This window comes from Rhinopithecus bieti, unplaced genomic scaffold (genome assembly GCF_001698545.2).
Source record: "Rhinopithecus bieti isolate Rb0 unplaced genomic scaffold, ASM169854v2 scaffold_7648, whole genome shotgun sequence".
Taxonomy (NCBI): Eukaryota; Metazoa; Chordata; class Mammalia; order Primates; family Cercopithecidae; genus Rhinopithecus; species Rhinopithecus bieti.
This window is the reverse complement of record NW_016805609.1, coordinates 1,345,581-1,372,801: the sequence shown is the minus strand read 5'-3', so window position 1 is coordinate 1,372,801 and position 27,221 is coordinate 1,345,581. Positions and strand designations below refer to the sequence as shown.

Below are 27,221 nucleotides of genomic sequence, written 5' to 3'. Positions count from 1 at the left end.
TCAGCTATTAGTCTGGAGCTATTCAGCCATTCAAGGCAAAACAGGATTGTTAGTCTCAGCTAATTGCTATTGGATACCAATTTCACTATGGACTTTACTAAAAGAACGTGTGTGTATGTATATGTGTGCATGCACATGTGCACATAAACTCATACATCAAAACTTCGAGGTGAGTAAGGCATCTGACAGAAGCTCAGAGTCAGCTGTCTTCTCTTCTGTTGTTTTCCCAACCACCACCATCTTCAGTGCTTGTGGTAGCACTTGTGGTCCTGTTTCTGAAAGTAATCACTTTTTCTCCTGTGGGTTTAGCCCTATATTCTGCAACTATGCTGGCAGATTTAGGAGGTGATAACTGCTGGGAGGATGTTGTAAAAGAGGGAACTCAGAGGCCCTATGCTCCATCCTCAACCACTGGCTAACAGGGAAGGACTCCAAGCAGACAGAGGGTATTGGAAAGTAAAGTATTTCAAGCTTTTCAAAGAAGAAGCAGGATGGGATAGGAAATTGAAAGGCAGATTAGGAATGGGGAATGTTTTCATGATGGCTCCATTGTGTCCTCAATGAAATATTTTCAATAAACATCACACTTCATGGCCAGGTGTGTCTGGATTCCATCCTCCTTCCTTATCCAGTCCACACCCAGCTTCACCTTACATTCTCTACTTTCCTTTTCCAGGACTCCCAAAGGAACACCTTCCCTCTTTGAAAAGGAAATGGAACATATCCTTTAAGTATCTTTTCTCTTTTAAAGTATTTTCATTTTCCTTTTATTATAGTTAATGTTTTGTTCAAAATTTGTAGCAAAGAAATGATTAAGATAAACAAACACATAGCACACACAGTTTAGAAGGATGAAATAAAATTATAGAAATGAGAATACTCCCTAAAAGACATAGAAAATCTATTTTCATTGAAGAGGTTAGTTTAAGCCCCATTTAGAGTTTTACAGAAGGCTTATTTAAATAGATGGGAAAGAAATCTGGGAAGAAGCTCTTTTAAGGAATAAACAAAATGTTAATTTCCATTGCTAATATTCTTCTATGGTATGTATCCTATGAAACATCACATCATAGTCCAGGAGATAACTAACCTCCACATCAGAAATTTTCATACGATTTTAGAATAGTATAAAGCAAAGATAAGAGGCTCTATATCTTTCTCCTAAACTCCACCTACCTTGAATTTCTTGGAACTGTTTTGCAAATCCAAGCTGGCTATGAGCCAGCTATCTGAAGGTTCCTTAGCTGACCAAAGCAAGCGATCAAAGCTTTCATCTTCAAATCTCATATAGAGGTTCAGCTGGCTGGGATCTGACAGAGACTCTGAAGATGTGGTTATCTGGTAGACCAAGCGGAGGCAGCTCCATTCCTCAGCCTGTAAGTCAGAACTTAGCAGCACAGCTTTCTCCCCCTGCTTGCCAAAGGAGGTATCCACGTAAATGTAATGACCTGGAAAGAGAAAGGAACACAGGAAAAGGATCAATTTTTGGTTTGCAACCTGGAAAAATATGCAACTGCAGTCAAGTCTCTGGGCAGATAAACCTGCAGATATATTTTGTCAACCCACTGGAAGCTGCCTGAACACTGGATCACTGGCCTCTTTTGAAAAAATTGAAAGCACTGAGGCCATGTTACCAGATGACAACAATAGGCTGGAGCTGAGTGGTGCTGCCTCTTCAGAGGGTGGCATGTGGTCTCCACTTTGCCATAATTGCCATCACTCCCTCTTCACTCCTGACACTGAGTATCTCTGCTTTTTATTCTTTTACACCAGGCCCATTTAGCACATTACATTCATCTCCCTGGTCCCCATAGGCATATGTGTCTGCAGGCTGAGGGACATCAGAATCAGAGGAGCAGCATGATTGAAGTCAGTGTAACTAGGTGGACTCAACCTTCTCCTTACATAGCTCTCCCCATTACCTAATGCTTCAATCTGCATTTAACTTGCATCATTCTGTAGATTGAATTGATTTGGTTACCTAAGCCTGGATCTTGGGACCTAGGCAGAAAAAGTACATTGTAAGCTATTTTATTTTTTAAATTAGGAATAAGACTTCCTTCCCTTGACTCTTCCATGACCAAATTTCATAGTTCTGAGAACTAAATGAGGAAACACTTGCAAAACATGTAGCACAGGGCTGGGAAAGCACTGGACACTCTGAGACTAGCCATCGTCCTTCCTTCTCCTCTATCCTCACTTCTCCTTTCGGATTCCCTCTTTCCTCCTTTCTCCTTCTCCTCCTCACTTCTGTCTTCTTCTTCCCATTTCCCCGTCCTTCTCCTCCTCCTTTCCTTTTCCTCTGTTCATTCTCCTTCCCTTCTCCCTCTACACTCCTAATATTGACCAGTGTTTTCTGCTGACTGTACAGGATGTGAAAAACATTTCTGTTAAAAAAGGTGGGGCATTGAAGCCAAGAACCTTAACTCAAGCCTTCCAAACTCACCTCTGGCCATCTGGTTTCCTATATCAATGATCCTATTGCCTGTGGGTCTTTGGGGACCTCCTGGGCCTTTCTGGCCTGCAGATTCTCATGCTTTCTCAGAGGATCCCACATTCATGGCTGTCATTTAACCTGCTGTCTTTCATCCTGTGGCTTCCCCCTCCCTGTGTCTGCAGTTCAGTCTCCCTAACCCTAAACTCTTACTAGAAAGGATCTGAAAAGCCTCTTTGTTTTGCTTGATGTTCTTCAGCCTGTCCTCCCACGCTTGTTGTCTCACATGCCCATCCCAGCCTGGATCCTTATCTCTGTGGCGAGTACTGACAGGCCAACTGGAGCTCAGATGACAGCCATCCTCACATGAGGGACACAGGGCACTGTCTTCAGGGATCCTTGCTTGCCGACTGAACGGTTTCAAGATCAAGATCTAACTCTTGCTGGCAATCTTCTTAACATAGCAACTGCCTACTGGGTGCAGATAGCAATTGCTTCCAGATGCCAACCCAGGCACCCTTGTGGAGAAATCTGGCCCTTGCAGCAATTGCTGCCACCACCATACCTCCCACATACAGGCAACGCTCACTGCAACCCAGGCCCAACTACTGTTCTAAGTGCTTCACGCACATTTCTGAGGTGAAAGGCTCGTTGGGTTTGACTCTTCTAAGCCAGGGCTCTTGAGACCAACCCTTTTTGGATAAAAGTGCTGCTTCTTGTGGCGTGAGGAATGTATTAGTGTCATCCTCTTTCCCCACTCTGCTACTGTCCCAAAAGAAGGGACTTCAAGCAGGCTGGATTGGGGGAGATCACATGAGTACCTCAAACCTTTTCCAAGGAAATAGAGAGTTGGGACATGGAGTTTAAGAGAGGAAAGAAACAAATAAAGACCTTGCTATGTCCTATCAACATTCACATCAAATACCAACTTTGCTGCCATGGGAGGCTCAATTTTCCCTGCGCACTTCCCCAGCCTTCCCTTTTCTCTACCTCCCCTTTTCCTTTCCCCACTCTAGAAAGGGACAACTTGAAGCAATGCTCTTAAAGTTGAGCCCAGAGTCACCTGGAAATCTTGTTCTAATACAGATCCCCGGGCCCACCCCTCGAGTTTCCAATCCGGTAAGGCTGGGGTGATGCTGCATTTCTAACAGATTGCATTTCTTAGACATTCCAGGAGATGCTGATGCTACTGGTCTTTGAGAACTGCTGACTTACAATGTATGACAGGTAAATAGGGTTCATTCTCCAGCCACCTCTCATCTACCAAAGAAAGTGCAGGCTCCTGTAGCATGTAAAGGAGGGAGGCAACAGTTCTGCTGGAAGGTACAGCTCAAATTTAAGTGAATGTGTGTTACAGCAGGTGCACAGAGTCCATCTGCTGGTGATTTTCTTGGCTTTTCAGTGAGTGCCATAAAAAATTCTTTTGATATTCTCTCTCACATGATCAGATTTTGCTATAAGTGTATGCTGATGTTCTCTTGTCAAGAATCTTTGAGAGCACACACTATATAAAATGTACTATTTAAAATACCTAGATTTTATTCTGTGTGATGAAAGTTGGTGCTATTCATTGAGTGATTTTGACATCTTAGCCATAAATGTGAGTTATTTTAAAATATTGGAATTTTGCATTTAAATTAAAGATCTCATATTTGTTTTTAGGTCACGCCATGTGAACATGCCTGTTAGCTACATTACAGTCCAAGCAAAGATGTATCTACCCAGCTGATTGGATGCAATGCACTCAGCAGAATCATGCGTTTTCCTAGACCTAATCATTAGCCCAAGCGCCGCCCACCTCCACTATCACTGCCAACTTCAAGACTAATTTTCTAAATTAATCACTACATTTTCCAGGCCTGCTCTGGACACAGCCTTGGAACTCTTCTAAGTATAGTGCTCCATGTAGCCACTGCCAATCAATCTGAGTTGGCACTTCAATTGAAACTACTTGTTATCTCTGCTTGTGGCTTCAGTGTAGGGGTATATTTTGTGGTCATGTTATAACTAAATTGAACTAGAAGGAACATGGCATATTTTGAAGAAGTTTTAGAAAATATAGGATGAGGAAGATATTAATGTCAACGATGTTGCTTTTCCCTGCCTTGTCACTAAGAAAATTGCTATTCTAGAATAAATGTTGAGTTCTTTTTACTTAAAAAGAATCATTTTACCACCGAGTGAATTAATGAAGTTTTCTTTGGGTGTAAAATGTTTTATTTATTCCATCTTAATCAGATTGATATTTGGAAGTTAACTTTAGACATAATTCACATTCCATAGAATTCATCCTTTTAATACAATTCAGAGGTTTTTAGCATATTCACAAAGTTGTGCACCATCACCACTATCTAATTCCAGAACATTTTCACCATAACCCCAAAAGGAAACCCTGTATCCATTAGCAGTCATCCCTCATTCTCCCCACCCCCAGCCTCTGGAAACCACTGATCTACTTTCTGTTTGCCTGAACTTGCCTATTCTGGAAACTTTATATGAATAGAATTATATAATATGTGTCCCTTTGTGACTAGCTTCTTTCACCTAGCATATTTTCAAGGTTCATGCATATTGTAGCATATATTAGAATTTCATTCTTTTTGGGGGGATAATATTCTATTTTATGGATATACCACATTTGATTTATTCATTCATTAGTTGACGGACATTTAAATTGTCTCTACTTTTTGACTATTATGAATAATCCTGCCATGAGCATTTTTATGCAAGTGTTTTTGTATACAAAGATTTCAATTCTCCTAGGTGTATGCCTACGAGTGGAATTGTTAGGCCACATGGAAATTCTATGTTTAACTTTTTGAAGAACTGCCAAACCGCTTTCTCAAGTGGTTGCATCATTTACATTTCCACCAGCAGTGTATGAGAGTTCCAACTTCTCCACATCCTCGCCAACACTTGTTATTGCCCATCTTTTTTTTTTTAATTATAGTGATCCTAGTAGATGTGATCTCTGGTTATGCTTTTGATTTGCATTTCTCGAGTGACTAATTATGTAGAGCATTTTTCATGTGCTTATTGGCCATTAATGTACATCTACTTTGGAAAAATGTCTGTTCAAATCCTTTGTCCATTTTAAAATTGGGTTGTCTTTTATTGTTGAGTTATAAGAGGTTTTATAAATTCTGGATAATAGATCCTATCAGATAGATAATTTGCAAATATTTTTTCCCATTCTGTGCTTTGTCTTTTCACTTTCTTTTTTTTTTTTTTTAAATGGAGACGGAGCCTTGCTCTGCTGCCCAGGCTGGAATGCAGTGGCGTGATCTCGACTCACTGCAACCTCCACCTCCTGGGCTCAAGCAATTCTCCTACCTCAGCCTCCCAAGTAGCTGGGACTGCAGGTGTATGCTGTCATGCCCGGCTAATTTTTTTGTATTTTAGTGCAGACGGGGTTTCACCATGTTGTCCAGGCTGGTCTTGAACTCCTGAACTCAAGCAATCCACCCAACTCGGCCTCCCAAAGTGCTAGGATTACAGGAGTGAGCCACTGCTCCCGGCCGTCTTTTCACCTTTTTTATGGTATCCTTTGAAATACAAAATTTTTAAATTTTGATGAAGTTTAATTTTCTATTTTTAGTTTTTTTGCTGCCTTTGGCATCATAGCTAAGAAGCCATTCTCAAATTTAAGGTCATGAAGATTTGCATCTTGTTTTTTTCTCAGAGTTTTATTGTTTCAGCTTTTACATTTAGATCTTTAATCTAATTTTTGCCCATTGAATTTTCTTGCCACCATTGTTAAAATAAACGAGGATAGATATGGGGTTTATTTCTGGACTTCTCAATTCAATTCTATTGATCTGTGTTTATTCTTATGCCAGTACCATAGAGTCCTCCTTACTGTAGCTGTGTAGTAAGTTTTGAAATTGGGAAGTATGAGACCTCCGACCTCATACTCATTTTCAAGATCATTTTGACTATTCTAGGTCCCTTGTATTACCATATATATTTAAAGATCAAAATGGGAATAATGTAGAACACCATAAAGTTCACTGTTTTAACAATATTCCTTCATTTTTCTTGAATACATGCTCCTGAATGTTGTAAGCTTTTGGTTAATGTCCAGAATTCTTAAAAGTTGATTTTGACCATTTCTTCTGCTGTTCTCATTGCTTTTATGGGGAGAGGATTCTCTGAGGTCCTTACTCCACCATTCTTGCTGACATGCTCCCTTTTCTCATCTTTTAAAACCAATAAGAATACAAAGCAATGCTTCAGAGATGTTAGAGTAAACAAAACAAATGAGAAAAGGAAAAGAAGGGCAGAAATCACAGGGGATTGGGAGGTTGACTGTGATGCATCAGGTCAGGGATCTGGGAGAGATTTACCAAACACAGTGTTGGAGAAATGGCGTCAGGAGAGGGAAGGATCCACTTCAAATATGGCTGCTTAGGCAATTGGAACGGGTTTACTAGACCTTTATTAGAGATGATAAAATCTTTGTAGGGGGTCAGAAAAGGGCCATAAACTTCCAAATAGATTTTTTTAAAAAGTAAGTCAGCAATCAAAAACAATCATTAAGCCATCCTGCCAAAAAGTACAGACTCAACATGCCCTAGGGTCTGAACATGTCTCCTTGTCACATGCAAGCATCAGAAAACAACAGAAAAAGCTTTTTTGTTTAAGTGAAGTCAAGCCATAAATAACTGAGTCTTGAAGTCATGTTCAATTGCTGGACACATCTGCATGGCCAGAATTCAATGTATCGATAACTTCTAATAGCCATGGCACAGCATGATAGTTCTAAGTCCCACACCATCACTGTGGCAGCATGGTCAGGGCGCAAATCACAGGGGGCTTCTTGGCACCCATGGAATTCTGTTAGCTAATGAATGCCAAATGCTCCGTCCTTCAGGTGTGATAATCGTGCTGGGGTGACTGTATGTACAATGGACCCTACTCAGGATTTGTAAATTATAACCTAGGTTTAAAACCTTATGACACACACACACAGACTGAATCACTGGCTTCTTTATTTTCAAAATGGGAATAATAAAAGAAGAGAGCCACTTTATATATACATTCAATATGTGGAAAATCAATGTACTTCGAAAAAAACCAACCAACTAAAAACAACCCAACGATGAGTACTATGACACACACACACACACACGAAATATATTTTTCATATGAATAGCCACTAAATGGAATCTATTTCATCTAATGTTTAAATAAGTATATACTTCCATGCAGAAAGAAAAATTGGCCGTGTTGTTCATAAAAATGGCATAAGATGTATAAAACCATGTGCACTGTACTCTGTAATTTAAGGAACTCTTAAGAGCAATTTTGACAATGTATAATTTTCACCTTTTGTGCTGACTTTAGACTGTAAAACTGAAGTGAGATATGACTTCATATCTATAGGGCTATTGTGAGAACCTGATAAAATCATGTACAGTCATGCGTCACTAAATGATGAAGATAGGTTCTGAGAAATCATCATTAGGTGATTTTGTCATTATGCAGGTATTATAGAGTGTATTCATGAACCTAGATGGAGAGTCTACTACACACGTAGGCTATGTGGGACAGCCTATTACCCCAGGCTACACACCTGTAACAGTATGTTACTGTACTATATACTGTATGCAGTTGAAACACAATGGTAATAGTTGTGTATCTAAACATACCTAAACATAGACAAGATATAGTAAAAAATACAGCATAAAAGATAAGAAAGGGTACATCTGTATAGGGCACTAACTTGCAAGTGGTGTGGGTGAGTCAGTGTGTCGGCAGGGAGGGAATGTGAAGGCCTAGGCTATTACTGTACACTGCTGTAGACTTATAAACACTGTATACTTAGGCTATACTGAATTTATATAAAATATTTTTCTTTCTTCAATAATGAATTAACCTTCATTTACTATAACCTTTTTACTTTATACATTAAAACATTTTAAACATTTGACTCTTGTGTAACAACTCTTAGCTTAAAACACAAACACATTGTACAGTACTGTATACAATATCTTTCCTTATATCCTTATTATATGAGATTTTTTCTGATTTAAATATTTTAAATTTTTTTACTTTTCAAACTTTTTGTTAAAAACAAAGACACAAACATTCACATTAGCCTAGGACTTATACAGGATCAGAATCATCACAGTGTCACTAGGCTATAGGGAATTTTCAGTTTCATTATGTTATGGGACCACCATCATATATGCCCATCGTTGACCAAAACATCATTATGCAGTGCATGACTATATAAAGATGCTTTGTAAATGGTCATGTTAATTGCTAATTTCTGTTCTCATCATCAAAGGCAGGAGTTTTTTAGTAACTGCAGAGACAGAGAGTAATGAATATTGTCTTCTTACTTTTTTCCAATATAGATCAGAGAAGATATTTGTTCAAGTAGTAGACCAGTAGCACATTTTCAGTGCTGATATGAGAACAGGCCTCATTCAGTTCACTTTAATTGGCCCTTTGATGTTAAAATCTACAACTTTGTCCTTTTAGTGCTAGGCCCATCCTGGCTGCCCATGCTAAGCAGTCTCCCTCCTCACAGCTGAGCTCCTCTGGTTCTTACCCAAGGCTAATCATCATTTCAAGTGGAATCCAGCATATTTACTCCTGATGTGATTCTGACTGAAATCTTATGACCCAGGTCTGACCACAATGCCTACATCTCTCTTTTGTTTAGAGCTTAGTGTCTTGCATATCTAAGGCAAGGACACTGCTTCTTTTTGGCAGCTTCCTTCCCAGGGCTGAAGTCTAGTCCCTGAACTCAAGCAAGGATCTTCCCACTCAATTTTCTGAATGCCTTAACTGTCTGCCTCCCTGGATCAGGTCCTGCTGTGGACACAGTATGGTGGAGTGGTTGAGTGTGGCTATCACATCAGGTTGATCTCGGTTCAAATCCTGGCCATGCCACTTAGAAACAATGTCACTTTGGGCAAGTTAATTATATTATCTGAAACTCACTTTCTTCACTGGTAAAGTGAGGATGTTAAAATACTGATTTTGTAGCCTTTTAAAAAGATTAAATAAGATAATGTAAGTACTTAGCACAGGGCCAAGTTCTTAATAAATGTTAGTGCTCCTATGTCCAGTTAGATGATCAGCATCCTCTTCTGATGGTTACCCCACCTCATCATCTCATATTGGACCTCCTTGATACCAATTGCTGTTCTTCTACCTGTGCTTGCGCTCTCCCTCTCTCTCTCTCTCTTTCTTTCTTTTTGGCAGAGTCTTGCTCTGTCACCCAGATGGGAGTGCAGTGGCGTAACCTCAGCTCACTGCAACTTCCACCTCCCAGGTTCAAGCGATTCTCCTGCCTCAGCCTCCCAAGTAGCTGGGATTACAGGCGCCCATCACCACACCCGGCTAATTTTTTTATTTTTAGTAGAGACGAGGTTTCACCATGTTGGCCAGGCTGGTCTCAAACTACTGACCTCAGGTGATCCGCCCACCTCGGCCTCCCAAAGTGCTGGGATTACAGGCATGAGCCACGATGCCCGGCCTGCCCTACCTTTCTGACACCAACTTCTGCCCCCTATGTAGAAGTTCTTCCAACTATCTGCAACTGGATCTATTCTCCCTAGTGCCTGCTCTACTGCTATGGGCATGTCTTTTTATGCTATGACAGTCGTCTCTGGGATCTACTAGATAATCAAAGCAGCCTGGACAAAAATACATGCAAAGCATCTGGCAAATATTCATAAAGTTTCTGCAAAGAACAGATTTCTGTCGTGGAGAGAGGATGCCTCTGTGGAACTGCATCCTCAATTATGTGTAAGCCATCAGCTTACAGTCTGAAGGAGTGTTGTTTTCTTTGCATATCAAAGACTTTCAAGAAAATGAAAAAGTCAAATTTCTCAATATGTATAGAAAATACAATGGGTATGGGGTTCTCAAAGTTGATTGTGTTATTAGAAAATAAATAATATAGCACTCCTTAAATGTAAAACAATTTTTTAATCTTTGGGACTACTAATATCTGAGTTTTTTTCTCAGTCAGATTAACAATGATTTATAAATCTACTGATTACTTCTGGCAGAGAATGTTCTGATCTGAAACTATGTAAGAAAAAAATCACATATTTATGACTCACATAAAATATTCTCATCTTGTTTGAAGTTTCCAATTTTACTATTATTCTGTGTTGTTTAATAAATCACTAACTATATAAATCATAATTTGAATAAAATGAAGATGAACATAACTTTTAAGACCAGCTCAAGTCATCTGGTAAGAAACAAAGATTCAAAAACAAGTAAAATTTGTTGTACTCTGGGTACTAGATTCTTCACACATGTTCTTCTCCCTTAAACCTGTCAAATGATCCTATGATGCAGAAATTGCCACTTTACAAATAAGGAAATAGAGATTGACAAAAATTAATTCACCAGTCCAAGGAAACAGCTAGTAAACCAAGCTGAGGCACAAAGTCCATGCCTTTTCCTCTGTACCAGGCTGTCTCCAAATATTTCCTTTTCTATCTCCTTTATTAATTTATCTTTTCATAATATCATTTTCTTAACAGCAGGAAAACAACCTTTTCTTCCTTTTCCTTATACTGGGATCCTGAAGGCATGGATAAATCTATATGGACTTTCATTTGGGCTTCTCTACAAATATTATTTCTACTGATAACACAATAATCTGATTCATTTTTCTACCACAGTGCCTCAAATCTAGGAGACTTTTAAACATGTCAAGATTTCTAAAATTAGGGAATATCTTACAATTAATCTATAGTAGTGCACCTCCCCACTCCCGAAAAGGATGTTAGCAAATCTATGGTGAACTTAGAATCAAGGAATGCAAAATAAGATTATTTGCACCTGCACTTTGGTTACTGATTGCTGTCAGAGACCCCACAGGCTTGGGCTCAGAGGACGCTATCAAATATTACTGGTAAATCCTGCCAAAGGGTGTGAAGTGGGGCAACATGAAGATAAAGGGTTACAGAGCCACCCTGCAGAAGGGTAGCACTGGAGGTCCAGAGATCTCTAGTTATCAGCTTGTACAAGGCACAGTCCACAGTTTCAGTCCAATGTCTTAGTAAGTATTTGCTAACTTGCCATGTGTACGTCTTATGAACAATCCATTTCCATAAAGTATATGGGCCCCCAGTTGCCAGACAACAGGGTACTTCATATCATTTAATATAAACAAGTCCATCAAGCTTCCAAATCTTCTTGCTGGATTAGAAAGGGTTTCCCCATGGAGTTTTGCAAGGCATGTCTTTTCAGTGCATGTTTTTTATGGGGATGGCTTCTCTTCTCCCCTCTCCTTGCCATGTGAAGCCACTAATGTGACATAGATTCAAGAAACTTTTCATTCTCATTCAATGAAAGTACATGAAACTCCTGGCTTGTGGTTAGTTTCCATGGATAAGAGGATGAATGAGACTCAGGAGGTACAAACTTCCATCTAAATCTCCCCAGAAGCCAGCATACTAAGGATGGTTGATTTGCAATGCAACTTTATAGGCAGGTCCCACTTCTGAAGTGTGGTGGGCAAAATGATCTATAATTGAAAAGGAAAGACTAGATACTGTCATCTTATTTTGGTCCCAAGCAGTAAGAAACCCCACCCAGAATGAAACCTTCTCTAAACCAGCAGAGGCTCTTGCACTGGGGAAATACAGCTTTGCTTAAGGAAAAAGGAAAGCCTGCATTTATAGAGCAGCACAAAATTACCACGTATAAACTTCCAAGCTATCCTAACACACAGGGTCATGGGTGGGGTAAGTCCTTTCTTCCTGATGTGGAAATTGAATTTTCGGTGTTCTCAGTATTCCTTGTCAATATCATTTGCCTCAGGAAATTCATTACGCATCTGTCATTATTATACAATGTTTATCTCCAAAACGAAAAATTTTATCCTTTTCAAATTCATTTATAAGAAAAAGTTTGCTCCTCTCACAAATAAAGGCAAAGCTTGGCCGACAACTGCAGAACCTCCAGAGAACCTTAATATGGTGAAGCTGGATGAAACCTTGATGTCTAATAAAGGGATCTTGATGCCAAGGAAGATTTTTTTTTTCCTCTAGTGCCACTTAGGATGGAAATGGAGGAAAACAGTGAGGCCCAGGGAGATGCCCTGAATAGAGTGTCACTATTGATTAGCAATATCTGTCTGGTCCTGGGAGAAGACCACATGGGGCAGATCATGTCCGACTTCTTTCTTCCTAGTTGACTCAGAAACTCCTCCCACATCTGGGGTGTTTGGCTTTTGGGGAGTGAGGAGAATTTCTACAGGAAGATTGTGACATTTTTCACCTTACTTATAAAATCGCATGGCAGCAGCATCAACATCGTGATCTTGAAATGTTCTTTTCCTCTGGATTCCTTGTTCCCCGCCTTTAATAGTTTTGCCCCAACCTTCTACCTGCGACTCTTCTATCTTCTCCATGGTATTCTCTACCTTTGTTCGTCTCTTACTTGTTAGTATTTCATTGGGTCTATGTCTAGCTTCTCTACTTTGATGACTCTTCCTCATCATAGCAGTAACTGCTAATTGCCTACCTAATATCCATTCTCTCCTGCTTCTTCATTACAGAACTCCAATTTGATTGGGGTTGGCAATGTGGCCCAGCCAAGGGAATGACATTGCTGTACCGCCTTTGTATTTGGGGTGGCCAGTGACTAAGTTCTAGATGGAGAAAGTTGTTGAATGGGGCTTTCAAGAAAGCTCCTCAAAGATGGGGCTGACTCAGCTAGTAAGTTTCTTTTGTCCTCTCCCTTCCTCCCTCTTTCTGTCTGAAGTGTGCATGCAATGGGCTTGAGTTGCAATGGATACCTTAAGAACAGGAGGTGACTAGGGTGAACAATTCTTCTTAGTTAGCCTGGGCCTTTCTTAGTTTTAACATTTAAAGTCCCAGTCTGGTGCGGTGGCTCACACCTGTAATCCCAGCACTTTGGGAGCCGAGGTGGGAGAATCATTTGGGCCCAAGAGTTCAAGACCAGCCTGAGCAACATGGCAAAACCCTGTCTCTACAGAAAATAGAAAAATTAGCCAGGCATGGCACCTGTGGTCCCAGCTACTCAGCAAGCCGAGGTGGGAGAATCACCTGAGCCTGGGGAGGTCGAGGCTGCAGAAAGCTGTGATTGCGCCAGTGCAGTCCAGCCCAGGCAACAGATCAAGACTGTGTCTCAAAAACAAAAAGCAAACAAACAAAAATAACTTAAATTAAATTAAATTTGAAGTCTTATGTCCTGGGAACAGGACATTTTTTCTGGGGAAACTGACAGCATTGTTCATCCTAGCAGGCAACCCTGAAAATGGACATTATCACTGCGAGTGGGATATAAAAATAGCAGGAGCTGGGTTCCTGATCATATTGTTGAGTCTTCTAACGAGTCTGGACTTCCTATCTCTGCACTTTTCACTAGGAAAGAAAAAGGACAAATCCCAATTTAAACCATTATTTATTCGTTTTTTTCTGCTATAGGCATCCAAATTACTTGACTGACTGACTGCTCCTATGCCTTCCAGCTTTGTTTATACAGAGGTAATTCCCAAGTCTCTCACTCTGGCCTGATCCCCTATCACTTCCAGACTCATGTATCTTTCCACTGGGCATCTCCACATGGACATGCCACAGGCACCTAAACTAAGTCTCTTTCACCCAAACCCTACTCTTCCAAATCTGAGTGAATGGAACCCCAACTATCTAGTGATCAATCAAGAAATGTTAGTGTCTTCATTGATTCCTCCATCTCCATCCTCCAAAATTCTATCAGTCTTGATAACTGAATTTTGAAAATTTCTCTCAAAGTCAACCATTCCTTCAAGCTCCCTCCACTGATACAGTTTACAAAAACTATCTTTTGTCTGGATTATTCCAGTGCCCTTCTGATAGGTATATCTGCTTCAGTCTTGCCCCACTCTAATCAATCTCCACACTACAGCCAGAGTGTTATTTCTATTATGCCAACCTGATTACATTATTTCCCAGCCTAAAACACCTGAAGGGGATCCCCATTGTCCTCAATTTATACTGCCTTGGTGTTCTGGCTCACATATTTAACCACACCCTTTTTTGCAGCCTACATGGCAGCTACAGAATTTATTTTAGTTCCTTTAAGCTAAGGTGCCAGGCTCTTTATTGCTTCAGCCCTTCCCACATGCTGTTTCCTTTATCTAGGATACTCTCTTTCATATCCCTTCCCTCATACATTCCATGCCACTACTGCTCACTTCCTTCTTAGCTCACTCTATACTTCATTATGGTCTTAGCTTAACATATCTACCATGTAAAATTGTGCAGTGTGCAACCTATACAACTGTACATGGTGGACCTGTTTAGATACTGCTTTTTCCAGGCAGCCTTTGCTCTACCTCCAAACATGGTTAGATGTCTTTTTTTAGTCTTCTTTTAGTATCAGCATTATAACTTTAATTTTTATTTGTCTGACTACTTGTCCATATTCCTCTTTAGGATTTTAAGCATATAGGGGTACCCACCATATCTGCCTGTCTCCTAGTAGGTGCTTTCTATATTTTTAAATAAATGAGTAAACTTCTTCCTGATGATAGGCTTGTTTTATCATATTTGTATACAAAGCTACATCAAAACTCTCTTCTATTATGGAGATCTCCTATTAGGTTTGAATTTCATGCCAATTACTCAATTTGCTGTTATCCAAGGAAATATAATATTTAATGAGAGCTGTAACTTTGCTGGCAACTCACACCACACTTATTATTTTCACATATACCTCTACTGTTATATTTTCTGAAACACAAATTCTCACTATGTCAGGATACAGAAAGATTGTTGAAATGCAAAATTCTCTGCCTTTCTGGAATGCAGTTTGTGGGAAGCATTGAGAAAATGTTTCAGTGTGTGACATTTCTAGATTAAAGAGAGCTACAGTTGTATCACCCTCAAATTTTGAGGAGTCCCAAAGCGCAGAGATCAGCAATACATGGAGAAGTGACGAGGTCAGCATTGCTTAGCCGTCTTGAATGCCATTTTGGTTCTCCCTGACAACAGGGAAATTATCCTCATATCATAGCTAACACTGCAAAAGTAGTCTTAAAAGATTACAAAGCATTAAGCCTGGCAAAAGCAAAACAAATGCCAGGAGGCAATCTCCAGTGTAAACAATCTGCCGACATTTGAAACCACAACCACAGATGTTTGTTCCACCCTTTGTCATAGGGTCTGGGAAGGGTGTAGCTTCAAACCCTGCCAGCCCAAGTGGCAGTTTTAGAAGAGAAGTTTACCTTAGCAACCACCAACAGAAAACCAAGTGATGAACCCACAATGAAAGGTCACATAATATTTGGAAAGGGAGCTTCACTTTATATGGTATTTAACAAAAGATGAAAATACAAGAAAAGGTTGCATTACCCGATAGATAGTGTTTGTTCTACCAGAGATCAGCTCTCAGAACATATTTTCCACTATGTCATTTGTGAGGTAGGGAAGCTATTCCTTCTAAACATAGAAATGTCCCTGTCTTTAGGCCGGGCACGGTGGCTCATGTCTGTAATCCCAGCACTTTGGGAAGTCAAGGCGGGTGGATCACTTGAGGTCAGGAGTTCGAAACCAGCCTGACCAACATGGTGAAAACCCATCTCTACTAAAAACAAAAAAAAAAAAAAAAAAAAAAAAAATTAGCTGGGCGTGGTGGTGGGTGCCTGTAATCCCAGCTACTTAGGAGGCTGAGGCAGGAGAACCCGGGAGTTGGAGGTTTCAGTAACCCGAGATCATACCACTGCCATTCCAGCCTGAGCAACAGAGCAAAGCTTCATCTAAAAAAAAAAAAACAACAAAAAAAAAACAAAAAAACCAAACCAAAACAAAACAAAAATAAATAAAAAACTGTCCTTGTATTTAAAATACATGTGGATAGTGATGACATCAGAAGATAACAAGTAGCTGAATTCACCCTGCAAGTTCCCCAGGTGTCCCTGGTATGAAAAAGGTATGCTCCTTCCATAAAATGTTATCCATTCACAAGACAAGAGACGCTAACTATCTTACCAGTTTTGCTAAGAACACTGCCATCAGCATGGCTGAATATTTTTTCTTATGTATTGTGCAAGGCAATTCTGTCAAACAAAAGAGTTATATATCTTTCAGCTTCATTTAAGCAAGAAGAAAATAGGAGTTCCTATGAAAATTTCACTATAGTACAGACAAATAAATATATATATACACACACACATATATACATATGTGTGTGATGTCCTTGGCCTATTTTTTTAATTGGGTTGTTGGGCTTTTATTACTGATTTACAGAAATTCTTTATGTATTAAGAAAATTAACTGGATATCTGTCATTCATGTTGTCATGTTCCCCCAGTTCATTTGTCTTTTGATTTATAGTTATTTGATATACATATGTGTGTGTGTATGTATTGGTACATATATATATAGGCTTTGATTTGGACTTTCACATATATATAAAGGACAAAAGTAAGTAGAAACAAGAATATTCCATTGAAAAAGAAAACGTAGCAGTGGAGGTAAACACATTTCATTTCATTACATTATAGAGAAGATAGGACTTACGATGGTGGGAGTGTAATATTAGAAATAAGAGTTCAAATGAAGGTAAACCTCATGATACCTGGAAAATGAGCAATCTGATCTAGATTCATGAATATAAAACATTTTTTTTTCTCCAAACATAACTGAATACAGAAATTCATCTAGTAGCAGAGCAAAGAAGAATGGCTGTGATCACCAGGTAGGCCAAATAGTCTTATATAGCCATTTGTTGTCCAGGGCAATTTTGCTAATTAAGTCTGTTTCCTCCCAGTTAACCTTCCTTCCATGAGCCCCTGAAGCTTGATGTCTGAACTCAGGGATGGTTTGGAAACCCCTGCTTAGGCAGTCTTGGGTCTTCTCAAATACTGTAGTCTAATACCATGTCCTGCCTGCTCTAAACCTGACTCCTGCTCCTTCCATCTGTTTTTCCCAGTTTGCAGATCTGGCTTGTGTATTCACTCTCTACATATCTATGTAAGTAACCACATTCACATTGGCTGAGAAGTCGTCACTTGCAAAATAGTCCTTATTGAATTCAAGAGCCAACATGCTCTATGCTCCTTCTAATCCAGCTGTTCTCAACCTTGGCTGCACATGGAATCACTGAGGGAGGCCTTGGTCTGAAATAAAGCCTACACAACTCTCCAGGTGATTCTAATAGTCAAGCCAGGTTTGAGAAGCACTCTTCTTATCTGCTTACTCTCCTCCTTCTGTTCTAACACAGCTGGACCTCAGCCAGACCATACATTCAGTGATGGCAGGTTTGTGTCTATTTTATTCAACTCTTTACCTTTAATGCTGGTTAACTTAATAGGTGTTAAATACATGCCAAAAGAATTAAGCAGTCTACACTGCCAGTCATTTACCTAAGGTAAAGATGTTTCAAAATAAAGGCAATTAATTTGAGTCCAAGAACAATAAACACTGAAAATGAAGTCCCCGTTAATATATTTTAGAAATCCTCCTTAAGTAAGAAAGATAAATGTATGGCTATGTGCCTAAGGCTTATGAGAAATAAATCACAGTAAAGTTGGGAGAAAACAAGGCAGTAGGTTTCAATAAGTTGGTTGCCATGGAGACTAGGGTTTTGATGACAATAACACTGATAGCAACTGTGTTCATTCCTGACCAATTTAGAGCACTTAACTATTCACAAAGCGCTGGGGCATAATTAAGCCTCAGAGCAACCCCATGATACAGTTGGACAGTTACCATCCTTCATTTCCCAAATCAGGAAGGCCTGGCTCAGAGAGTATCTACTGCCTAACGAGCAGCCAGATTCCAGATCCCACTCGGATTGCCAAATTAAGCAATTAAAAATACGTAAATATGTTCCAAATATCACTGGGGACATACTTATACTGAAAAAATTATTTCATTTTTATCTTAAATTCAAATGTAAAAAGGCGTCCTGCAACCTCAGGTTCCAGGCCAGTTTTTTTTTTCTGTGAAAAGAGTATTTTAGATTCGAAAGTCACGGTGGACCCTCTTGGATTAAATGGGCTGCACTGTGGCTCCTGCCTTCTCTCCTGACTCTGAGATTAGGCCTTCCTGAAGGCTTGCACGTGTCCAGCTCTTGGCCTGTGACTTACTCCAGCACAGAAGTGGGCTGAGCCAAGCGAGAAAAGAGGGTGGCAAAAACCACACAAATGATGTCTCTCAGTGTTCCAGGGCCAACTCTCCATGTGGACTCTGTGGGTTTTTTTTTTTTTATTTTTAGTAAGTAATACAGAATGATACATAATTCAAAGATATAAGAAACTGAAGCCAAGCCTCCCTCTTACCCTCAGTTTCTGGGACACCCTTCCAGAGATACTTTATTCATATACAAACACAAACATATCTTTAGATATAGCCTTTTAATTTTTCTACAAACAGTTAAAATACTATATATCATTCTGTGCCATGCTTTTCTTCACTGAATATATCTTGGAGATGGTTATATGATCTATCTGTTTCTCTAAGGCTTCCTCATATCTTTAACTGCTGCATAGCATAGCTTTCCATTGTATAAATGTACCATAATTTAATTAATTGGTGCCCTTGTGATGAATAATTTTCCAATCTTTAGCTATTAAAAGCAATGTGGTGATAAATCTTCTTGTATTTAGGACTAAATGTGGATTTCTGAGTATAGCCATGGAAGAAGACCCTTGAAAGGGAACTGCTGAGTTAAAGGAAATGTGCATTTATACTTTGGTTAAATATTGCTACACTTTCATTCCTGAAGTTGTGCCAATTTATGTTGGTAGACAGTGTATTAGAGCATTTTCCCCATCATCATAAATACAGTGTATGTTACTAAACTTTTTGATATTTAAACAATTTGATAGATAAAAAATGGTATCCCACTGCCATTGTAATTTGAGTTTCTCTCACTATGAGTTAAGTAGAACTTTTTTTTTTTTTTTTTTTTTTTTTTTTTTTTGAAAAGTTTTTTTTTTTTTTCTTTTGAGACAGAGTCTTGCTCTGTCACCCAGGCTGGATTGCAGTGGTGTGATCATAAGTCACTGCAGCCCTGAACTCCTGGGTTCAAGTGATTCTCCCACCTCAGTAGCTTCCAAGTAGCTGGAGCTACAGGCATGAGCCACCACACCAGGTCAATTTTTAAATTTTTTGTAGAGATACGGTCTCACTGTGTTACCAAGGCTGGTCTTGAACTCCTGGCCTCAGGTGATCCTCCTGCCTCAGTCTCTCAAAGTGTTGGGATTACAGATGTGAGCCACCATGCCCAGATGACATCTTTTTGTATGTTTAAAAGCCACTGATATTTTTGTGTGTGTGTGATGTCCTTGGCCTATTTTTTTAATTGGGTTGTTGGGCTTTTATTACTGATTTACAGAAATTCTTTATGTATTAAGAAAATTAACTGGATATCTGTCATTCATGTTGTCATGTTCCCCCAGTTCATTTGTCTTTTGATTTATAATTATTTCAATGCAGAACTTAATGAGGTTTGAAAACACCTTCTATTTACATGAGTATAAGACATGTATCTAGGTTAAAAAAGGATTATTTTCAACAGCACACAAGATTATCTCCACAACTATAACAGCTACCATTTGCAGGAGGACTTATTATGAGTCAAGTCATGTGCTAATCACTAAATACTCATCTATTTAAGTAAGCACTGCAGTCCTATGAGAAATGCACAATTGACTCATTGTACCAATGGTTCCTAAGATTTATTTGGACCTAAAGCTAGTCTGAAATACAATTACTAACCCATATGGAGTTTGTTTTTGGTGTATTCCCAACTTTTCCGTCCAGCTTCTCTCCTCACCACAGCATTTCTTCACTCTTTTCTCTTCCCCTTTCCACCCAGAGTTCCCACTTTCCTCCCCTCATATCTTGTATACATTCTGAGGAAGAGCCTATTTATAATTCCCTAGATTTTCCTGCCAGCTCTCAGCCAGTCCCTACTAGAGTGCACACTGAACAGCACCCCCAAACTTGTAGAGCACAAAAGCAATTTTTAAGATGCAAAAAATTCAAACATGCATAGAATTAGAGCTGTGATCATTCATTGATATGATAAAGGGCAGGGGATTATGTGCAGAAATGGATGACCTATGAAGCTTCATATTCTGAATGCACATGTCCAGCCCTGTCTAGACTGTGAAGAGCATTGGAAATCCCCTCTGGAATTTGAAGCATTCTGAATTCTAGAGAACAAGTGCCCAGGATTTGGAGTCAGAAGATGCTGTCCTGATTTACCCTCTCTGTTAACCATGAGCCCTGGGGTAAGAGTGTAGCTGATATTTTAGAATCAAGTAGCTCTTACTTAGAATAACAACTCAGCCAATCAGTGCATGATTTCAGGAAATGTAATCAACCTTCTCCAAGCCTTAGTTTCTCAGGTGTAAATGGAGATAATAATATGAATCTCACAGAGACGTTTGTGAAAATTTAATAATATCATACACGGAAAGTGCCCAGCACAATTCCTGGTGTAGTGTACATTCTCAGTAAAGCATGGTCTCAGATTTTACATCTGTCAAGTCATTGTAATACTATGCTATCAAAAATTTTATATTTAAGTCATAAATAGCAGTTTCCTCAAATTCTATCATTCATATACCACTTTTGGGGTTTTGCCCTATCTGTGCACCAATGGTACTAATATTACTTAATGCTTTTGTTTAACTGTACTCATCTTTGAAAACTATAGCATTTATTTTAGTTGATTTCATGAAAATTAGCATATTATCCATGAACTTGGGAGTTGTTGTACTGGTGAATCTAATATGTTTTAAAAATACATAATTATTAGAATAGAAAACTATGGCTACGTGCCCCCTGAAATAATCTCATGAACCACCATTGTACAATGCCCACTACACCTTGGAAAACACTCATTTACGTGAAAGTTTGTTATTATTATATTTTCAACCTTTCCTTTTCAGGACTTGGAAGCTAAGGCCCAGAAAGGAGGAGAAACTTGGTCAGTCAATCAGACAATGCAGAATCGAGAAAAGTACCTGGACCTCTATGCCCATGCTTCTACCAGCCAGCCTCCTAAAATACCTCTAGTTGAAGCCAAAGTTAGAAACCTTCTGTGAAACTACAGGATTAAAATGGTGATTTTCTGAAGCACCCTTGTTTTTCTCTCATTGTTCTTACCTTTCTTCACCTAGGAGACCTAAAAGGCAGGCGTTTCTTCCCAGAACATGTCTAATAGTGCATACCTGAGATGACCCAGCTATAAGCCTTTCTTGGTTTAACTGTAGGAGCCCAGGGGTAAATGGAACGGAACCAAGGAAGGCAGAGAGATTGGGGTTGTCAACATCATATCCTGTTTGGAGACTTCTGGAAAAGTCGTCTGATCTTGTTTTACTCTCCCAACCAAACACTCTCAAGTGTATCAAGCCTTTTGGATGTTTCCACCCATTGCTTCCAAAAATTTAGATATGTTTAAATTCTATGCCTTTAAAATCAAGAAATTCCTAAATACTCCCTAATTGAGAAATAATAAAATTTAAAAGTACATAATAGAGAGCAGTTTGGGGACCTACAGAAGTAGCAACAGTGCAGGCAGCTCTGCAATGAGTCATCTTGCCTTTGTTTCTAAGTATCAACCTCAAAAACCAACTAAAGGTTGAAGATGTTGCAGTAGATGCCTATTGTCTGTGACTTCTTATTACCCATCCCCCGACATTTCTGGTCAACAGTACCCTGCTTTTTCTTTGGAAAATCTGCCCTTCCTTATTTTCAGTCCAAATGATTTGAATGGGGCTGACTCTAACCCTTAACCCCCTTTCCAAGGATGGTTACATGACCCAGACTTGAGCAATCAGATCATCCAAACCCTTTGCCATAGTGATTGGTCCAGCGATACATGCATGAGCCAACTCAGGTAAATGAGGCTCAATTATGAGAATTTTGTTGGCGCAATTGGGAAAAAGAAGTTTTCTTTCCATGAGAACTATCAGCTATAAGAATGTTGGATGCTTCCATCTGCTGGAGTCCATGAGGAAGGTCCCATGAAAATGAAGCCAGCACAACAACGCAGAGCTAAGACATACAAAGAGATGGAGATTAAATTGAATGGCACTTTTAAGCCTCTACATGCCCTTGAAGCCAGATATCCCTGAACTTTTAATTTATATTAGTTGATAAAGTCCTTCTTTAGCTTAAGACAATTTGAATTAGAGTATATTTCTCTTGGGGGCCAAAAGAGCTCTGTCAATGCAAAAGTCTGAGTGAATGCATGATGTGCTGATTTCAACCACAAGGGAACAGGGAAAGGTAAAGAAAGAGGCAGAGGTTGTGAACAGGAACAGGACAGTAGAAGGTGCTCAGGAGACAAGTTTCTGGACTCAACTTTGTCCCTACTGTGTGACCTTGAATAGTGAGTTAACACCTCCAAGCCTCAGTTTCCCCATCTGGAAAAAAATTAGTGGACAATCAGTAGTTCTCAGACAGAACTCTAGCAACGAAAGGATAATGGGGATTGAGAGTCCCAGACTTGCATTCCGAGGGACTGGCTCTCCTCTTACGTATATCGTATGCCAGGCTTTCTTGTAAGGTTTTGTTAGAAGAATGGGTCTCACTGTTAAAATGGATTAGCTGAGCACTTCAGTTCTATTTATATTAAAGTCTAAATTGAATCAAGGCTCAGCTGGGGCCCAGTAAGAATGTAGTGCCTGGTTAATAATATTTTCTACTCTGATAGGAGTTGGCCAGAAGCCAAGGTCAAGAACTCAATCCCTGGAGGATTTGCTTTCTGCAGACATAAAAAATTGTTAATGACTATGATCTGCATCCTGGTCTTGAGAACTGTCTTAGAGATGTGGGTCACTGACCACAGAAGGGGCTGGGAAAAGGAATGTGGATGATTCCAAATAGTCACTAGCTCTGCCTTAAATGCCAATACAAACACCACTGCCAATGCTCAAGGCAGGCAACCTCTTCATAGCTAGAACACAGAGGGTGGTGTGCCTGGAGGCTTTTGTTTCTTCTCAAGACAGTGTAGAAAAAGCTGAGAAAACAAAGAGCACTTGTTTCACAATTAACTGCACAACAGCTGACGTATATCCACAGTACTCTAATACGGATTTGCTTTTCTTTATAAAGACCACATACACATTGTAGTGGAAATCAGATGGGAGGATAATTTTATGAAAGCACGTAACAGTATTTTATAAAACATAAATTGTGATTACATTAAAATATATTAACTTCAAGGCAAGTTCTGACACTGTATGCAAATTTAAAGTATTTCAAATTTTTAAAAAGTGTATCTTAACAAATAAATTTTAGCACCAATTGCCAGAATGTGTTGTCCACCACTATAGTCAAAACAATTTTCTTTTCTTTATTTCAACTAAAAAATTGTAAATGGGACTAAAGTCTTTATGCAAATATATACTCCAGTAATAATATTGATCTTGCCAACAGTAGCTGAATATTTAATTAACTTTAAAAAACATGTTGAAAGATAATAAACTAAAAATAAAAAACTATTTTTTCCTTAAAGTCTCTGTATAACTAGTTGCTTTCTCATTAGAAAGCTATTTTTTCAAATGTATATATAACACAGGTAATTTATATTAATAAAAAAGTAAAAAGTTGAAATTTCTTGAGGTGTAATTTATCTTGTTGATTAACTTCTGATCTCTATCATTTTGCTTACATGTGCCATAGATACACAAAAGCCAGATGAGGGGCAGGGTGATCAATCTTAGGAGAGGGCGATAGTTAAGTCAGACCAGGCAGAGTCAAGACAAGAGGCAAGTAAAGGGTTAGTTGAGGGCAAGTTACGAATGCCTCAGAACACATCTCAGGATTTGGAAACAAGCAGTGGTCTGGTCAAATCCAAACTGGGAAACACAGATGGCTTCAGGATTAGACAAAGTCAGGAGGGCAAGACTAAGCTAGGCAGGGGTATATGTTGACACTGGGAAAAAAGATTTGGTTTTACCAGATGACAAGGAGTTTCAGACAGCACCTTGGATAGCTCCCTGGGCAAGAGGTACTTTGACAAAACTAAGACCCTAAGAAGTAAAGAATCTTTTCTTCTAAGCTCCAGACTTCCCAGTTGGCACCACCCCTTGATGGAATGAACTTGGTCCCAGGAGCCTAGGGTAACAAGTTACAAGCATTCACTGGAAGACTTAAAACTCTAGGGACAGTGTCTATGCCCCATGGTAAAAGGCTCTTTGTTGAGGGTAATACTGAGGGGAAGAGTTATTGTCCTCCCAAACTTCAGACAATTTGTTTTCCAAATGCCTTATCACACCTAATTTGGGAACAGAAGATTATCCTAGGACTAGCATTGCTGTGAATGACAAGGGGCCCTGTAGTGTAGCTTTAATGTGCTAATGTTTACCCTTGATTTCTTATTGTCCATTTTAGGTACTTATATTTACAGATAAAAGGAAGTGTGATATAGCAAATTATGTATCTGTTAGATGTAATAAAATTCTATATTAAAACAAGTTTAATTTTCCCTATCACTGCAATTTCAGATATAGTAAAGATCATGATTTAAAAAAAAAAAAATCCATGGGTTTGACATTCATTCAGGACTCTGTTGCCAGACTTTTCCCCTTTCTGGCCAAGTACTGTTACCAGTGGAGAAAAGTTGCCTTCAGCTAACTCCTCACTAGTAGAGCCTAACAATTCAAGTTCAAAGACATATCATTTATCTCAACATCCTTTGGTTGTACTTGCCTTATGGTTTCAGTGGATCATAATAATGGGGAAGCCAAGCTCATTCCAAATGGTTTATTCACTGAATTGAAAACACAACATTTAGATTATTAATCAAGTTAATAAAAGATTTGTATAAAATTAACCTAGGAAAGGAATCAGGCAGAGGGAGAAAAATGAAGACATTGTAAGTGGAGTAAAGCTTAGGCAGGGGGTGAGGTGAGAACATAGAACCACTGGGGATACCTATCTAGTGTGTGATTGTGACTATATGGAGCCCTGGAGCCCATGGCATGATGATGTGGAACCAGCTCTGAGTTCATTCATTCTGCAATATTTGTTGTGCATCTACTTTATATCAGGTACTGTTCTAGTCCCTAGAGATAGAACGGTAAACAAAACAGATTTTCATCGCATTAGTTATTCCTTTCTGGCAATCTTAAGTCAGGTCACCCTGAGTGAGAGCAGTCTGGGTGACAGTTCTTCAGAGGCTATGGCCAAGATACAACATTAGGAGGTAGCTAAATAGGAAATCAGACCTGCAAGTGAATACATGAAAGACCTGAGTGAGAGATTTAAGGGTTATGAGTCTCCCATCTGACAAAGACCTCACAGTATATACTTTGAGAAGTGCCAGGTGAGCAGAAGAAGGTTCCAGCATATTTTGATGCCAGGGAGGAGTTGATACATTAGAAAACACATACGTTATACTTGGGTTTCTTTGTATGGCTTGAGATCACAAAATATTAACATTGGAAAAAACTCAAGGAGTCATTGAGGCCAATAACTCCCTCTCTCAATTATTCTTACGTCTCTTAGCTAATTAGTGGTAAAGCCAGGGCATGCTCATCTTTACTGAAATGGAAGCAAGATGTTTCTCTGTGTTCCTCTCACATTTAACTGTGTCTGGCTAAAGAATCTCCTTGATAATAGCAAATTGAACCCACATTAATAGATATAAACTTAAAGTACTACAGGGCATTCATTTTTGATTTTTCCTTGGGCACTTGATAGGCTGGGCTTTGGCTTGGGATAAAAGGTATTTAAAAGAAAGAAAGAAAGAAAGGAATCATGTGTAAGCATGCAAAGAGGAACACAGCCAAGGGAATGGAATGCAATGCCTGACCTGGAGCTCTCTGGCTTCTTTCAGTGAGAAGTGCCATCCTTGTCTTCAGTTACGACTCCCTTCTGGCATGTGACTTACTGCTTTTATACAGAATAGACTGTCGTAAGTGGTGGATTGAACAGGACTTGGTTTGGCTTAGGAGACATATTATATCCATGCAAAAAAAAATTTTCACTGAACTATGAATTCCTTAATTGCTTTAGCTATAGAATGAGCAACACTTTTTTTTAAAAAAAGCAACTGATACATGAACTATTTTCCAAAACTCTAGTACAAAACAAATATAACTTTAAAAAATGAAAATGAGAGAATCCCATAGATATACACTTTAAAATAAAATACTGATTTATTACAGTACTGCTAAACATCAGTGGTACAACATAAAGAGAGAAGGAAGGGCAACAGTGGACAAACCACCCACTCATATCTGAAAATGAGACAACAGCAGCCACAGCTCCCTTCCAGTGTTTTCAAAAGTTGGCCAGGCTGGCTGCTGTGGCTTCTGATTTTACTTATAAAATAAAATGTCCTATGATTCCTTTTTGTTTTTTTCATCTTTAGCAGGAGATTCTAGGAGCTAAACATGCTTTGAAATTTTATGGATGATAGGTAGTGTCTTCTAGAATAGGATCCATTGCATATAATTTTTTTTTTTTTTTTTTTACATTTTCAACATTGCTTTTGGACATGTAGTGGGGGAGAGGCATTTATTAGAAAGTTCTGACTTGCAGGTGGCATTGTATTATGTGCCAAGAGTGAACCAGGTAGAGGAAGTTGCTCCTTAAGCTTGCAGGTCTGAAAGAACAGGGAATTGCCTCTCTTCAAAGGAAAGTAACTTCCATGACTGGCACTTTTCTCTCATCAGCCCTCCAACAGGAATTATGCCAGAAACAGATCCAAACCTGGGCTAGTCACTTGTAGCAGGCTCTCTGGACATAAAGCTGCGCCTGACTTTCCTTTCAGATAAAAAGAAGTCCGGCCACTTCTTTATCGGATGAGGCAGAAAATATATATATATATT

General features: G+C 39.2%; 1 protein-coding gene across 1 annotated transcript in view; it reads right to left on the bottom strand.

Annotated features, from left to right (window-relative positions):
• The window catches only part of MAMDC2 (MAM domain containing 2), a 181,368-nt gene that overhangs the window by 117,853 nt on the left and 36,294 nt on the right, over window positions 1-27,221 (bottom strand). Inside the window, 1 exon segment of the mRNA XM_017873066.1 lies at window positions 1,177-1,448. Coding sequence (XP_017728555.1) covers window positions 1,177-1,448 — 272 coding nt within the window.